The 16,440-nt window shown below is 31.9% G+C and overlaps 1 protein-coding gene across 1 annotated transcript; it reads left to right on the forward strand.

Moving 5' to 3' along the window:
- Window positions 1-6,417: 6,417 nt before the first annotated feature.
- On the forward strand, window positions 6,418-7,044 carry LOC108852598 (uncharacterized). The gene is made up of 2 exons (XM_018626101.2): window positions 6,418-6,566; window positions 6,671-7,044. Exons 1-2 carry the CDS (start codon window positions 6,455-6,457, stop codon window positions 6,847-6,849), a joined length of 291 nt encoding a protein of 96 aa, XP_018481603.2. The 5' UTR covers window positions 6,418-6,454; the 3' UTR covers window positions 6,850-7,044.
- Window positions 7,045-16,440: the final 9,396 nt, after the last annotated feature.

Below are 16,440 nucleotides of genomic sequence, written 5' to 3' on the forward strand. Positions count from 1 at the left end.
TTGGACTTTACCGGCGGCGGTACTTGCACTAGCTGGAGTAAAGCCTCCAATATGTATGAAGTTCTTAGCTTCATGAAGTGAATCTCACTTATGCAATTATAAGAAGTAAAGGGTTATATGATCATCCTATTCTTAATATATTAAGAAGACGTGTGAACAAGAATCTATCTTTTTTTTTTTGGGTAGGAACTAGGGTAAAATATACTAGCATGGAGTCGTGGTTTAATCAAAATAAGTTTTTTTTTGTCCTTTGTTCTTACGTCAACAGATCTTGCTCTGTTATTACCTGTGCATCTTATTTTGGGTTGTCTGAAACAGTTTTTGCCGTTGGCCCATAAATTTAACATTGGTGTCCATCTACTTTCGAAGTTTCATATCATGGTTCACTCATCACAAACGTGTTAGAGATAATTTGTTAAACTAGAATTTTCCAAGTTATGTAACACTTTCCAGTTGTTTCTTTGATTGGTTAATTATGAAAAGATGAAAAAGAAAAACTAGAGCACTTGTCAACAATTTTTTTGTGTGACTGATTATATATGAAGACGTTGACCTACGTAAGGTCACATGGATGAGATGGACCAATTATTAGTTTCCATCCACCTTTACCCATTACGTAACCATATTAACATGCAAATTATAATATTATATAATAATATATATGATTATTCATAGATCCAATATCGATTTTAATCTTACTTAAACCAACTATAATTTGATCTAATTTACTTAGATGTCTGGCATAATATTAGTAACAAATTCTTAATTCATAGATTATAGACAGGTTTTTGACAAAACATTATAACCACTTAATATTATATGATTGTTGAATTTTGACACCATAATTCAGACTAGAATAAATACAAAATATTTTAAAACTTTCCCAACACCTATTATCTTATGAAATCCTTTCTAAAACCAGTAGATTGCTTACTTATTAAGAACGATTTATATTTGGTCAGTGTATTGAAATATTAAAAATAATCAAATATTTATTAGTAAATTTATATTTTTCATATGAAATCCTTCCCCAAACCCGTAAATGTCTTACTTATTAAGGACGATTTATATTTTATACTAAAAGTTTGTGTACATAATATTAAAATTATCAAATATTTGTTAGTATTTTGACTTTCCAGTAGAAATAAATATTTGACTTCTACAAAAAAAATATCCTTTCTGTTTTTAATAAGTGTTACTTTAGCATTTTCATATATATTAAATAGTATTTGAAACGTATTAATTTTTTATTATTAATTACACATATTTAACTAATATATAGTACTTTGAGATAATAAAATTATTTATAAAATCAATAAAGTTTACAATAAATTTTAAATTGAAAGTAATTATTATTTTGAATTGAAATTATAAAGTGACAATTTTGTGTAAGAAGAGAAAATGCTAGAATGACACTATTATAAAATAGAAACAATATATATGGGAAATTAGGTAACCAAACAGAAACAACATGAAAGCAACAAGAGAGAGAATTAAGCAAACAAATAATGACTCATACCGATACAAGTACAACCCACCGGTTACCTGTCCCATCTTCTAATATCTCCTTAATTCTTTTTTATTTTAATTAAATTGTCACATTTTCCAAAAGCCTATATTAATCTCCTCTTCATATTCGAAGAAGACATACAGTTGTGTCTTCCTGAATTCTCTAATCTCTTGATCAAATGGGGAGCGAGGAAGTCGTGGTGGTTGGAGGGGAGAGAGCAGGAGCTGCGATCGTGTATGGAGCGGAGGAGTGTTACAAGAAGTCGGTGGAGCTTCTAGAGGAGCTAGGGTTTCCAAAAGGTGTGATGCCTTTGAAGAACCTCGTGGAGTGTGAAAGTGTAAATGTTTCGATGGATATTTCATTGATCACAAATGTGTATATATACAAAGACTCAAGTCTATCGATATCTAGCATATCTTAACCATACAAGAATATACACAAGAATATACTTATCATATAGTTAGGATACTATGATATCCTAACTAACACTCCCCCGCAGTCGGAGCGGAGGTTCTCGAACGCTCAGGCTGGAGCGAAACTGTGTGAACAATGAAGAAGGCAATCCCTTCGTGAAGATGTCAGCGTATTGTAGATGCGTCGGAACATGGAGAACACGGACCTGGCCCAAAGACACTTTCTCTCTGACGAAATGTATGTCAATCTCGATATGTTTGGTTCGTTGGTGATGAACTGGATTCGAGGACAGATAGACGGCAGAGATGTTATCGCAGTAGACGATTGTGGCTTTAGTAAGAGGGCATCCAAGTTCAAAGAACAAGTTGCGAAGCCATGTTGTCTCAGCCACTGCATTTGCAACACCCCGATACTCGGCTTCGGCACTAGATCGAGATACTGTCGGCTGTCGTTTGGAGGACCAAGCAATAAGACTATCCCCAAGAAAGACACAATAGCCTGAAGTGGAACGTCGCGTGTTAGGACATCCTGCCCAGTCAGCATCTGAATAGGCGATGAGGTCAGTAGTCGAGGACTTTGTAATCTGCAAACCATGACTGATCGTGCCTTTGATGTAGCGGAGGATGCGTTTCAGAGCTGTGAAATGAGGTTCCCTCGGGTCATGCATAAAGAGACACACCTGCTGGACCGCATAGGAGATATCTGGTCTGGTGAAAGTCAGGTATTGTAGTGCACCAGCCAAGCTGCGGTAGAGGGAGGGATCTGAAACACGTGGTCCATCATCATCAGCAAGCTTTGATTTAGTATCAACAGGAGTGTTGCAGGGATTGCAATTCGTCATGGAAGCCCGATGAAGAATGTCTGCAACATAGTTCTGCTGACTGAGAAACAAACCCGTATCATTATATGTGACAGAGATGCCGAGAAAATGGTGAAGACGCCCAAGATCAGAGATGTCAAAGACGGAGGAAAGAGCCGAGATCGTGGTGTCAACAAGGGCCGTTGTGGAGCCGGTAATGATGATATCGTCGACGTAAAGGAGAATGTAGAGAAGCTGCTTGCCATTGTTGAACACAAACAACGAGGGATCAGTGCGACTTTGCTTGAAACCAAGTTGCTTGACCGCAGACGCGAACTTTGTGTACCAAATGCGCGGTGCCTGTTTAAGACCATACAAAGAACGTTTAAGTAAGCAAACATGGTTGGGTTTAGTCTTGTCGGTATAGCCTGGTGGTTGGTGCATATAAACTGTCTCTGCAAGATCGCCGTGAAGAAATGCATTCTTAACGTCAAGTTGCCGAAGAGGCCAATCGCGAGCCACAGCAAGATGAAGGACAGACCGTATTGTTGCAGGTTTAATGACAGGGCTGAACGTCTCGTCGCAGTCAATGCCGGGTTGTTGAGATTTGCCATTAACCACCAGTCTTGATTTGTAGCGTTTGAGCGTACCATCTGCATTAAACTTATGACAATGCAACCACATAGAACGAAGAATGTTAGTTCCAGGAGGGGGCCGAGGTACTAAGACCCACGTACCACGTTTAATATGAGCACCATGTTCCTCATCCATGGAACCGTGCCAATGAGGATCTTTTGCGGCCTGTATATGAGAAAGAGGAAGAGGAGAAATACTGTCGGTGTGAAGACAAAGAGGAACCCGAGGTTTAGTGATGCCAGTTTTACTCCGAGTGACCATCGGATGATTGTTTGTAGGTGGCGGAGTGATGCCAACCGTAGGAGATGGAAGAGTAGGAGGCGGAATGATAGGTGGTGGTGATAAAGGAGGTGAAAAAGAAGAGAGAGATGGAGGACTCGGTAAGATAGGTAACACCGAGAAAGGAAAGACGTCCTCAACAAAGGTCACATGGCGTGAAATAATGATCTTTCGGGTAGCAAGATTCAAGCATCTGTATCCACGATGAGTGGATGGATAGCCTAAAAAGACACACACCGATGAGCGAGGAGCAAGTTTGTGAGGTGAAGTAGATAAGCTGTTAGGGTAACAAAGGCATCCAAACACTCTAAGGTGAGAGTAAGAGACAGGAAGATTAAAGAGACGAGTGTAAGGAATAAAGTTGTTAATAGAAGAAGAAGGGAGAAGGTTGAGAACGTGTACTGCCGTAAGAAGAGATTCGACCCAAAATGTGATAGGCATGTTCGCTTGAAGAAGAAAAGTGCGAACAAGGTTGTTTATAGTTCGAAGCATCCGCTCAGCACGCCCATTTTGTTGAGATGTGTGTGGGCATGAAAAGCGGCTTGCAGTGCCGGTGCTGGCCAAATGATCAAGGAAGGCTCGAGAAGTATATTCACCACCGTTGTCGCACTGCAAGGCTTTAATTGTTGTGCCAAATTGGGTATGCACATAAGCTGAGAAATGAAGATATTTAGCAAAAGTATCACTTTTTCTATGTAATGGATAAACCCAAATAAAATGAGAGAAGTGATCCAAGAAAAGAAGATAGTATTTATAACCCGCGTTACTTGAGACAGGAGAAGTCCAAATATCTGAATGTATTATTTGAAAAGGCTTAGTAACAATAGTAGAAGAAGAACTGAAAGGAAGGCGAACATGTTTACCCAATTTGCATGCATGACACAAAGTTGTCATATCTGCATTTTTATTAGAAAAACCAAAAGAATTTAAAGCACGACTAATTGAACCACCCGGGTGACCTAAACGCCTATGCCAAAGAGAGCCATCCACGGTAAGAGCAAGAGGAGAACGTGGAGGTGTGTGTGGCGTCACCGAGTACAGGGGTCCAGAGCTATCACATCGGAGTAGTTTGGTCCTGGTCAGAAGGTCCTTAACAGTAAAACCAAACGGGTCAAATTCGACAGTACACTTATTTTGAGTAACAAATTGACGGACAGAGATGAGATTTTTAATGAAAGAAGGACAAACAAGCACATTTTTAAGAATGAAAGGCTTTGAAGAAGAAGAGACGACAGCATTTCCAATATTAGTAACAGGTGCAACAGATCCGTCACCAACACGTACAGAAGGAATGGTGCTCATGTTAAACATAGACGAGAGCATACCTGGCTGGGCCGTGATGTGATTTGTAGCTCCACTGTCCATGTACCAAGGTGAATCAGCTGGGTTCTGCAGACTCATAGTATTAAATGCGTGAGCCAGAGCTTGCGGAATCAACGTTGGAGAAGCAGCTGGTGGCGCAACATTCTGAGCAACATGAGCCTGTGGTTGCGGTGAGTATGGACCAAGGATGCTGTTCTGCTTTGGTGCCGAGGATGAGGCAGCCACTGGAGTGTATGGCGCGACAAAGGGCATCATAGGATGTGCTCCAGGGTAGTATGGAAAGGGCCACTGCTGCTGTTGTGGAAAGTTCCATGGCGGATAGGCAAAGTTCGGAGGAGCAGAGTTGTTGTAGTAGTTGTTGCGTCCCCTCCCGCGATTACCACGGCCTCCACCTCTGTTGTTATTGCGATTCCGGTTGTTGTTGTTGTTGTAATTTCCTCTGGCATTGTTATTGTTGTTGTATTGGCGATTAGCCGGATCAGAGGGAGTCTCGTTTGCAGCATACAAGACATTTGGAGATGAGGAACTGTCGTTGTGGGTGACGGCAGGTCGTGTTTGTCGGTTAAGTCTTTCTTCTTCAGCAAGCAACATGGAACGTGCGGTATGAAAGTTCGGGAAGGGAGACCGGTGTCGTATGACATTATGGATCCCTTCAAACTTATCGTTGAGTCCATTGAGGCAATGCATCACCAACTGGCGATCTGTCACCGGAGACTCAACATTAGCTAGGAGATCAGAGAGGGACTTCAGTTTGCGGCAGTACTCTTGAACTGATGAATCGCCAATTGTGATCGTACGAAGCTCGTTCTCCAACTGAAGAGCTCTGTTCTCCTTGTTGTCTCGAAACAAGTTCTCAAGAGACAGCCATAGATCACGAGCTGTGCTCTTTGGTGTGAGAATCGTTTCAACGAGTGAATCTGTGATAGTGCCGTAGATCCACATTTTAACGAGTCCATCTCGTTCCTTCCAAGTCTTCTCAGTCGCTGGGGTAGCAACTGAAGAACCATCGAGATGATCAAGAACTCCAAAACTAAGGCAGTGAGTTTCAAAGATCTCTCTCCACACATCATAGTTCATCTTATCGAGATTCAGTACAATGGGGATGTAAGCACGAATCTGATTGATGCCAAAGGGCTTGTCTGATGCGGTGGTAATTTGAGCGGCCATGGCGATATCGGTGAATAAGAAGAAGGATTGAATGAGAAAGAAGAGACGAGAGAGGAGAAGAGAGGAAGAGAGATATCGCAGGTGATGGGCGAGATTTTGCAGGAAGCTAAGATCGAAAAGCTTCTGATACCATGAAAGTGTAAATGTTTCGATGGATATTTCATTGATCACAAATGTGTATATATACAAAGACTCAAGTCTATCGATATCTAGCATATCTTAACCATACAAGAATATACACAAGAATATACTTATCATATAGTTAGGATACTATGATATCCTAACTAACAGAGTGTGGAAGAGTTAGAGCCACGGGTTTCGTGTGGATGAAACAAAGCACTCCTTACGAACATTTCTTCGAAGCCACCAAGACTCGCGTTTCTTACGCTGTTGAGGTCACCGCATATGTCGACAAGGGTTGTATGAAGAAGATGACAGGTACCATTACTTTCAAATAATTATACATATACATGGATTCATAGGTTTATATAACTATGTATATATGTGTGTCATTGTGTGTGTATGTTGATTGTTAAATATAGGGGTGAAGAGTAAGCAGATGTTAATGTGGGTACCGATTGTGGAGATGACTTTGAAGGAGCCAAAGAGCGAGAAGATCTACTTCAAAACTCCGATGGGACTCGGCAAGGCTTATCATGTTACCTTATACATGGATGAGGAAGAGAAACGCAACTTTTACTTGGAGAATCCCAAAAAATAAAACATTTTATTATGATAAATAAATTATATTTCCGGTTGCTTTTGATATGTTTCTGTTTTCACTCTTATCAGGTTGCTTTCTATGCCATTACTAAAAAAATTATGTTGACAATTATGAAAAGAAGTAAAATTCGTTTTGTGATGCAATGGTTATAATTTGTAATTGAAATCGATAAAGAAAAATAATTTCAGTTTCTGTGAGTGGATTATTTTGGAACGAGCCTCACATAGTGGACGGTCGACGCAATGCTAGTAATACGCAAACCATATATACACTATATACGAAAATTATTCCATGTCCTAAAAGTCAAATCCTGATAGCACATGTACTAATGATTCGTTTTACAGAATTCTAGTATATTCTAAAGAAATTTTTGATTTTTGCATTATTAAACACGCGATGTCGCGATATGCTTTTTCTTCCAACCCTGGTGAAAAGTGAAGAACTCAACGTCCGTTATCAATGGGAAGACTGTGAGAGCCTTACGGATAGAACGAATGCATGCCTTCGAGTTATTGCGTCAACTTTTAAACGGAATCACATTAACTTACTAGTATATTGATATGTCTGTAGAGCTTCAATACTATTAAAACCAAAGCATAACTTTAAACCTAACTTGCTTCTAGGTAAATTTTCTTTTTTAAAACTATAGTTTATACTTATTTTGCATTTTCACCTAACATTTAATATTAACTAGATCTGGATCCGCACAACCGTGCGGGTGTTTGTTTTCAATTTTATATACATATATATTTATTTAGATCATTAGTGGTATACATTTTTAGTTTTAATAATATATTTATGTTTAACGATATAGTTTACATCTTATAATTAATTAATTTGTTAAAACCGTCTCCTTGTTATGTATTTATCTTATTGTATTTTTATTTATTTATTAAAAAATAATATATGCATTAAACAACATATTTCAAAATTATTTTGTATTAAATTTATGTTCAATTTTGAGCCGCCAAGCTTGAAAGACGAATCATCTTTTAGCAATATTTTCTACATTTATTCATTTTAGTATAATATTGTATATAGAAAAATATAAGATATTTTATTTTTTGTACATGCATTATTTAGTTTGCGAATGTTAATTCGGTTTGTCATCGTATTATATTTTTAGCATAAATAAATTTTATTTATGAAAATAAAATTTATAAATTTATCAACTTAATATAACTTTATCATATTTAGTTTAATATAATAATTATATTTTAACATGAATTATTATTATTATAAAATAGATAAAATAAATAGAATTTTAATTTTCATTTTATAAACAATAACTTAATATATTAATACATAATAATAGTTCATTGCTAATTACGAAATTATTAAAAATATTTACATAAATTGTTTTGAAAATTAAGATATTGTTCAAATATTTCATAAATCTAGTGGTCTGTTCTGCAGATTTAAAAAGTTTGGGGTTAATTCATGGGTTTCATCCGCAAACTCGAAAGTCTGTGGCCAAAAAGAAAGAACTAAAAAGCTAAAGGACACAGTCTTGCAAAATGAAGAAATATCTCCATTGATGAACACGAACAGAGCTTGTCCCGGAGGAGCGGAGGAGACGCGACGCCGTGACTTGATTCCGACGATGAGCACGGAAACGACGGTGGAGCTGAGCATGGAGAAGAGATGATCTGTCACGACCAGAGATCCCGTGGTGGAGAAAAGCGACGAAGGCGAGCTATTGTCGAGGTGTAACAGGACGGTGGCTTGAAGAGGCAGCTCGTTGGTCGCGACGAAGCAGAGGACTACGATTGGAGCTCTAGGCCATGAAGACGGAGGACGGGAGGAGACAGCAGGTTGGGTCACCACGTGTTCTGAGCACGGCCTGGATAACCAAAAAGCGCAGTGACCACCACATCGGGACGGAGAAGATACGACGGATTAAATCCCAAAGAACACAATGATAAGTTATTTTTAGCGAAAGTCCATTTTTTTAAATATCACAAGTGAATAAAATTGTGACTTCTCTGATAACTTGATTTTTATCCGCGCTTCGAAAATGCGGTTTTTTTCAGATAATGCGGGTTTTTCAGATAACTAACAATGTTTGATATGAATTAGCCAAAGTACAGGTTTTTTGGTTAACTACAATTGATATGAATTATTGTTTTGGTTTTGATGTATATTTTATGTACACTCTTATGTTATAACAACATCTTTGTATTTTATGTGAATTTCATAAGAGATATATTTGTTGAGCTGGTGAGACATAAGATTTGTTTTGTAGATTTGGTTAATTTAATTGTATGAATTTATAGGTTTTTAATAGTTTTAGAAATCTTTTTGAACCTGATCTAAACCTGCGGTCGAATTAATAAATTCAGTGATCCGTATATAATCCGACCTGGTTTAAGTTAAAACTCAATATGTAATTACCCGATAAAACTCATAAAAATAATCATTAACCAGTCATATGATACTGGTTGACCCAATAAAATATCATATAAATATTATGATATTTTAAAATTTATTAATTCAAACTTTTGCAATACTTTTTAATAGTATTTTAAATTAAATTAACTATTTGATTTGTGATTCTTTAATAGTATGAATTTGTAGGTTTTAATAGTTTTAGCAATGTTTTTGTCTCCAATCCAAACCCACTATCGAATTGATAAATTCGGTGATCCGTATATAATCCAATCTGGATTAAGTTAAAATTCAATATGTAATTACCCGATAAAACTCGGTAAAAAATAATCATTAACCTGTCATATGATACTGGTTGACCCAATAAAATATCATATAAATCTGATGATATTTTTAAAAATATTAATTCAAAATTTTGGCATACATTTTAGTAGTACTTAAAATTTAATAACTGTTTGACTTGTGATTCTTTAATTTTTGATAAAACTATTATCAAAAATGCATCTTCCATATTTTAAAAGCATTTAAAAGCGTGGTCTGGTGATAAGTTATGTGTTATTTGTTCAACGAAGTTACGTGTTATTTGTCCAACGGGAAGTGGTTCCATTAGCATCTGGTTCAAACACTTTTTCATGATTTTTTAATGAAGGGCATTTTTATAATTATATCTTCGTCTTCTTCTTTAAAGCAGTTAGGGTTTCTGCAAATATTTTTCGTGGCCGCCATGAAATTTCTTCAGTTTTTTTCAGTTCTTTTGCGTTTCTTTCCTTATTTATACTCTAAACTTGTGAATATGCATATACATATCAATTTTGAGGTTCAAAAAGACAAAAACAAAAATTCAAAACTCCTCGCACTTCTTTGATTTGGACCAAATCGGAGAAGCTATGGGATATAACGATTGTTGAAAGGATGTTGCAAAAGAGATGGATTGTGAGCCACCAGGAAAAACTATCATTCTGGTATTTGGATTTATCATTCACGTTTTGTTTTGTCATTAATCAGTCACGTTTTGATAAGAAGTCTTTTAATTTAAAACTATGTATAATACGGGCTGTATGAAAATCATATATTGAGTTTAAATGAGATCATTTTAGATACTCAGATTATGATATATTTAGATTAAATTAGGGTAGGATCTTATTATATAAAGCTTGGTTCTTCAAAGTTAATAATTAACATGATTGCGACATGTGTCAATAAATATTTAAGATTATGACATGTGTCAAAAATATGATACAATCTTTTGTTTAGAATTTAAAAGAAATTTAAAAAAAGAAAATTTTCATTACAAAAATAGTATTTTAAGGTTCTTTTTATAATTTTATAAAAGGAAAATTACAATTCTCTAGAGGATTTTAGAAAGGAAAATTACTATTACATAATATTTTACAATTATATATTGTTAAAATATTTGATTGTAATTTTTCTTTTCATTCTGAACAAAAAATTGTGAAGTGCTATTTGAAAATACTTCTTTTATTTTTACAAAAAAATATATTTTTTAAAGATACTAAGGAAAGAGAATTATAAATATAAATATCAAAATTTAAAAAAAAGAAAATATTAAACAATAACGAATTATAAAATCCTACAAGCACAATAAATCTTATTATATAAAGTTTGGTTCTTCAAAATTACTAATTTTTATATTCAAGATTGTGACATGTGTCATAAAATAATCACAAAAATATGTTTAAAAAATATAATTATAAATATTATTTATTGTAATTCTCTAATTTTAAATCCTAAACAAAAGATAATTGCAAAATATTATTTGATAGTAATTTCCTTTTAATATTGTGACATCTGTTAAAATATATAATAATTAAAAACAATTTAGAATTTTTTTAATCTTAAAAAAATATAATTGCAAAATACTATTTGATAGTAATTTTCCTTTTAATATTGTGATATATGTTAAAATATATAATAATTAAAAATATATATACTAATATATAAGATAATAAAAACGACTTTTATAAAACAGTAATTGTAAAATTTAGTTAATAGTATAAAATAATAATTTGAAAATAGTTTCGTAGAAATTTTTGTAGAAATTTTCCTTTTTAATATATCATAAGGAATATTACTTTTCTTTACTAAAATCCTAAGGAATATATAATTGTAAAACATTATATTGAGTTTGGTTCTTCAAAGTTGCTAATTAATATGATTAAATATATATAGTGAGAATTATAAAATTGATAAAAAATATGATAAAAATATATATTGATAACAATTTGTTTTCCTGAAATTCTAAAGAGAAGATAACTATAATAGAGTATATGACCGATTTTCCTTTTCTAAAATTTTAAACAAAAATGTAAAAGAGTATTTAATATTATTTTTTATTTTTAATTGTAAATAAAAAGGAGATCTAAAAAATAGAATGTTTTCCTTTTTAAAATATCCTAGCAAAATAAACTTTTAAAAACTTATTTAGTAAATCATTAAGTTATAAGTACATAAGAATATGTATAATATTGTCATTGGCTAGATTGATGTATTTGACTTACATTTCATTTTACTTTTCATTTAATTTTTTATTTTGAGTTGTGTTTGAGTTAAAACGTTTAAGTATAATATATTATTTAATCTTAAGTACAAAGTTTATAACATTCATCTATGCACTATGATTATAAAATATAAATATTAACTTGAATTTATATGTGAAAATTGGGTTTTAATTATAAAATAAATATCACACAGTGTATGCAAAAAAAATCATAAAACTATAATAATAGTTATTATTTTATGTTTTCGTATTAAACTAAAACATCAGATAACAACCGTTGCAACGCAACAGGCTCATATCTTGTCATAAATAATAGTTAGTCAAATGAAAGGATCCAAACAACTTGCATAAGTCGACTTTTCAAGACTGTTTTCCTTTTAATAGTATAAATTAATCATCCTAGAATATAGTCTAATTATGATAATATTTAAATAACAAATATACAATGCTACATTAAATGCGCTCATATATTTCCCTTAGACTATATACAATCATACGGTAAGATTATTTACGATATATTATTGTAATTAAAGTATATAGTATAGATGACATATAATATATTTCTATTCAATATCGTGTGTTGTTAACAAGAAACGAAAAGTAAAATTCATACGAGTTTGCTTATATTACATTTGTAAACAGAAAGCAGAAATAATGTTTAATCTATTTATTTGCGATAACATCTACTTTAGTCATTTCATTTATAAAATGATATTATTTATAGGAACAAATAGTAGTGTTTCTAGATATTATTTATTTAACCAATTTTTTTTTTAACTAAGTTGTTAATATATCTTTATTTTACCGCCAACAACTTAAATTTATATATTCAAAATAGTAACAAATAGAGTTTTTGAAATATTTCTTATACCTTGAGACATCGTTAAACTTATTTTTCAAACAATATAAATAACAAAAACAAACTAATATTGTAATATAAATAAATTCTGGTTTTCTCTAATATTATTTTCTTCATTTTAATAATAAAATATTCATTAAAGTACAAAAATTACAAATTTAATAGTTTTCAAATTTATGTACAATTTAAAAATATATAAATTTTTAATTTTTGAAATATTATCAGTTTTCTCTGATAAATCCGATTTTTAATTAAATAATTTTTCATTAAATTGAACCGGATTAATATATAGATTATCGGATTGACCGATTCAACAGCGGGTCAGAGTTAAATATGAAAATACTAAATGATTTAGTTTTTGATATAAATATGTATATTAAAATTCAAAAAGTAGTACTTAATTTCAACTAATATTTTTACCCAAAATTCAAATTCGCTGTTAAGAAGGCTAGTTGAAACTTGAAGTAGCATAATCATAGTAGCATAATCATATTGTTAGGTGGGTCCAAGACATAGTATTGGTAAATTTGACCCAGTTCCAGTGCATCATCGCCTAATATTCACATGCACATGCAAATATGCCATTTATAGAAGACAAATATATCGAATTAAAAAAAACATAAGAGTGAGTTATAAACCTTTAGGGATTAGCAGTGCCGGGCCCGTGGGCAAAGCAGAGGAAGCAGCTGCTTCAAGCCGTGTAATATATAAGTTATTTTCGGCAACAAAAATACTAAAGTCTTCAGTAGCCTAGCGGTTTCTGTGCTCCATATCACGTTAACCAACCTGGGATCGAGGATCCATCTCACCATATTATCTTTTTATTTTCCTTCAATTTTTTTTCTCCTAAAAAGTGGCCTATTTTTTTTCTTTTGCTTCTAGTCTATAAATTCCTAGGACCAGGCTCTTGGGGATTAGCAAACCTATTAAGGGATAAAGACCCTAAACCCCTACAGCCAACAACTTAACTTTTTTTTGTCAACGCCAACAACTTAACTATATATCATAATTTCATGTTCAACAACAATAACAAAAATCATTCACACACAGATAAAAAAGCAAGGAAAAACTTCTCTTTTTGGAAGTGTAACTATGAAAAAGAATAAAATCAAACAAAAAATAAATATCATAAAACTAAACAAAAGTAAAAACACATATATCAAATTAACAAAATTTCTACTTTGGTTAAAATATAAACATTTTTCAATTATTTTTATATTGATATTAAAAACAGTTTTTACAAGAAGATAATTATTATTTTCAAAGTGATTTTTCGCAACGGAGATCTCACGCTGAAAATTTGAGGGGCTAATGTCATTGTTACCTTTAATTAATTTTATATATTTTTATTATATAACTAGAAACGAATTTTACATTAATAATATTCGACTCTTTTTTTTAAAAAAATAATCTTTATATATTGTGTTGTTATTTTGAAATAATATTTTATTATAAAATTCAAAAGAATAAATTCTTAAACAATTTATAATTAAATATTAATAAAACCTATAAATAATATGATGTTTGATTTAATCTTTTCACAAAAAATAAATAATAAATTATCATATTGGTTTATTATTGAATATAACATAATTTAATAAATATTCATAAGAGAATTATGTCCACATTCATAAGAAAATTATGCCTGCATATGCGGACAATTCACCTAGTATCTAAAAACATCTTCAGTACAATATCTAAGAATGATTTTTTTACAGAATAAAATAAGCATTAAATATTATATGATTTATTTCCAAACTTGATAATTATTTTCAAAGAAAAAAGAAAGGAAAAAAATTTCTCTTTTGGAAGTGTAACTATGAAAAAAGAATAAAATCAAACAAAAAATAAATATCATACAACTAAACAAAAGCAGAAATTTTGTTAATTTGAAAAATATGTTTTTACTTTTTTTTTTCAATCAATGACAAAAAAAAAAGAGAAAAACCAAACAAAAGTAAAAAACATATATATCAAATTAACAAAATTCCTACTTTGATTAAAATATCAACATTTTTTGTCAATTATTTTTATATTGATAATAAAAACAGTTTTTACAAGAAGAGAATTAAAGTACATCTTTAAGATAACCATTTTTACAATATAAGAAGAGTTGGAGTTTCTAGCTGATCAGATCTGCTATGTGATTATCCAATCTTCGTATATGCTTAAAGTTGTACTGGTTCCTTCCGTTTAATTTTTTGTTATTGTTCACGTGCATTTGGATTATCTTTAAGTGTGTTTGGATTAAAATAGAGGAGTTCTGAGAATGCTCTTGCATTATTATACTTATAAAAGATAGAAGAATATCCACAGGAATATCAAGTTTCAAAAAAGCGATGAAATTATTGTATTTTGCCATTTATTATTATTATTTTTTATATAGCTATATTTTCGAACTTTTTACATTTAAAGAAATCATCCTCACATGGAACAAATCCCGCGAGTTCCAATCCTGAATTTTGCTCATTTACAACTGCCTTGTAGTTTTTGTTTCCGCTGCTGCCGCCATCATTGGCCGTGAACACAATTTGGTACGACATAAACTTATCGCCATCAATATATGCAATGAGAAATACGCCCTTAACAACCGAGACGAACTTCAATATATGTTTGGTGTGTCTGAAATTCTCAGAGATTGCAAATTCAGTGAGCTTTATGATGTGAGGGTCCTTAACGTCCTTGATGGGAGTCCACTTAGAATCCTTAACATCCATGATAGGATTCCAGTTACTTTCGACACTTGTCAACGCAAACGCGTGAAAAAAGAAGAGGACCAAGAACAAGAGAAGAAGAAAGATTGTCTTATTCATTTTATTGTTTGGTTAATCTTTGCTTTATTAACTAAAACTATGGTAAAGCAAGCTGGAGAGATTTTCAGGGTTCTTATAATAGAGGTTTTGAGATAGCGATTTCTTCAACTTGCTAAGCTAGTTATTATTTGACAAAAAAACAGAAAATAAGGAAAGTGATCGTTTGACCAGAAGACAGATTATTATCTGATCCACAGAAAAGGAGACAAACTATTATATGACCTACAACAAAAGAATGCAGATTGTCATTTGACCCACGAAAAAGAAAGTGGGTTATTGTGTGACCCACAAAACAAAAGTAAGGTAAGTTTTATTTGATTAAAAAAAGTGAAACAGATTATTGTTTGACCCAAAAAAGGAGTCAAATTATTATTTGACCAAAAAAGTGAAACAGATTATTGTTTGACCCACAAAAAAAGAATCAAATTATCATTTGACCAAAAAAAGGAAACAGAGTATTGTTTGACCCACAAAAAAGAATCAAATTATCATTTAACCAAAATAAAAATGAGATAAACTATTATTTGACCCACAAAAAAGATAAATTATAATTTAACCCACGAAAAAGAGCGAGAAAATATTATTAAGTTATTATTTGACCGAAAAAGAAATATATTATTATTTTTGAAGTGGTTTTTCAGATTCCAAAAATAGATTTTAAAATAAAAGGATAATTCATGTATATACTATGTTGTTGTCTGAAAAATATCTAGTAATAAAAATTTAAAAATTAAGAAACACATATAACTAAATATTAATGAAGTAAAATCTTAATTTTATATAATTGAACTATATAGAGTTTGATTCTTTAAAATTGCTAATTAACATGATCGTGATATGTGTCAATAAAATTTAAAACTATGACATGTGTCAAAATATAATACAAAACTCTTTTGTTTAAGATTTAAAAATATTTAGAAAGAGAAAAATATTAGTACAAAAAAATGTTTACAAATTTTAAGGATTTTAGAAAAGAATAATAATTATTACATAAACTTTTAAAATTATAT

This window comes from Raphanus sativus, chromosome 4 (genome assembly GCF_000801105.2).
Source record: "Raphanus sativus cultivar WK10039 chromosome 4, ASM80110v3, whole genome shotgun sequence".
NCBI classification, from domain to species: Eukaryota; Viridiplantae; Streptophyta; class Magnoliopsida; order Brassicales; family Brassicaceae; genus Raphanus; species Raphanus sativus.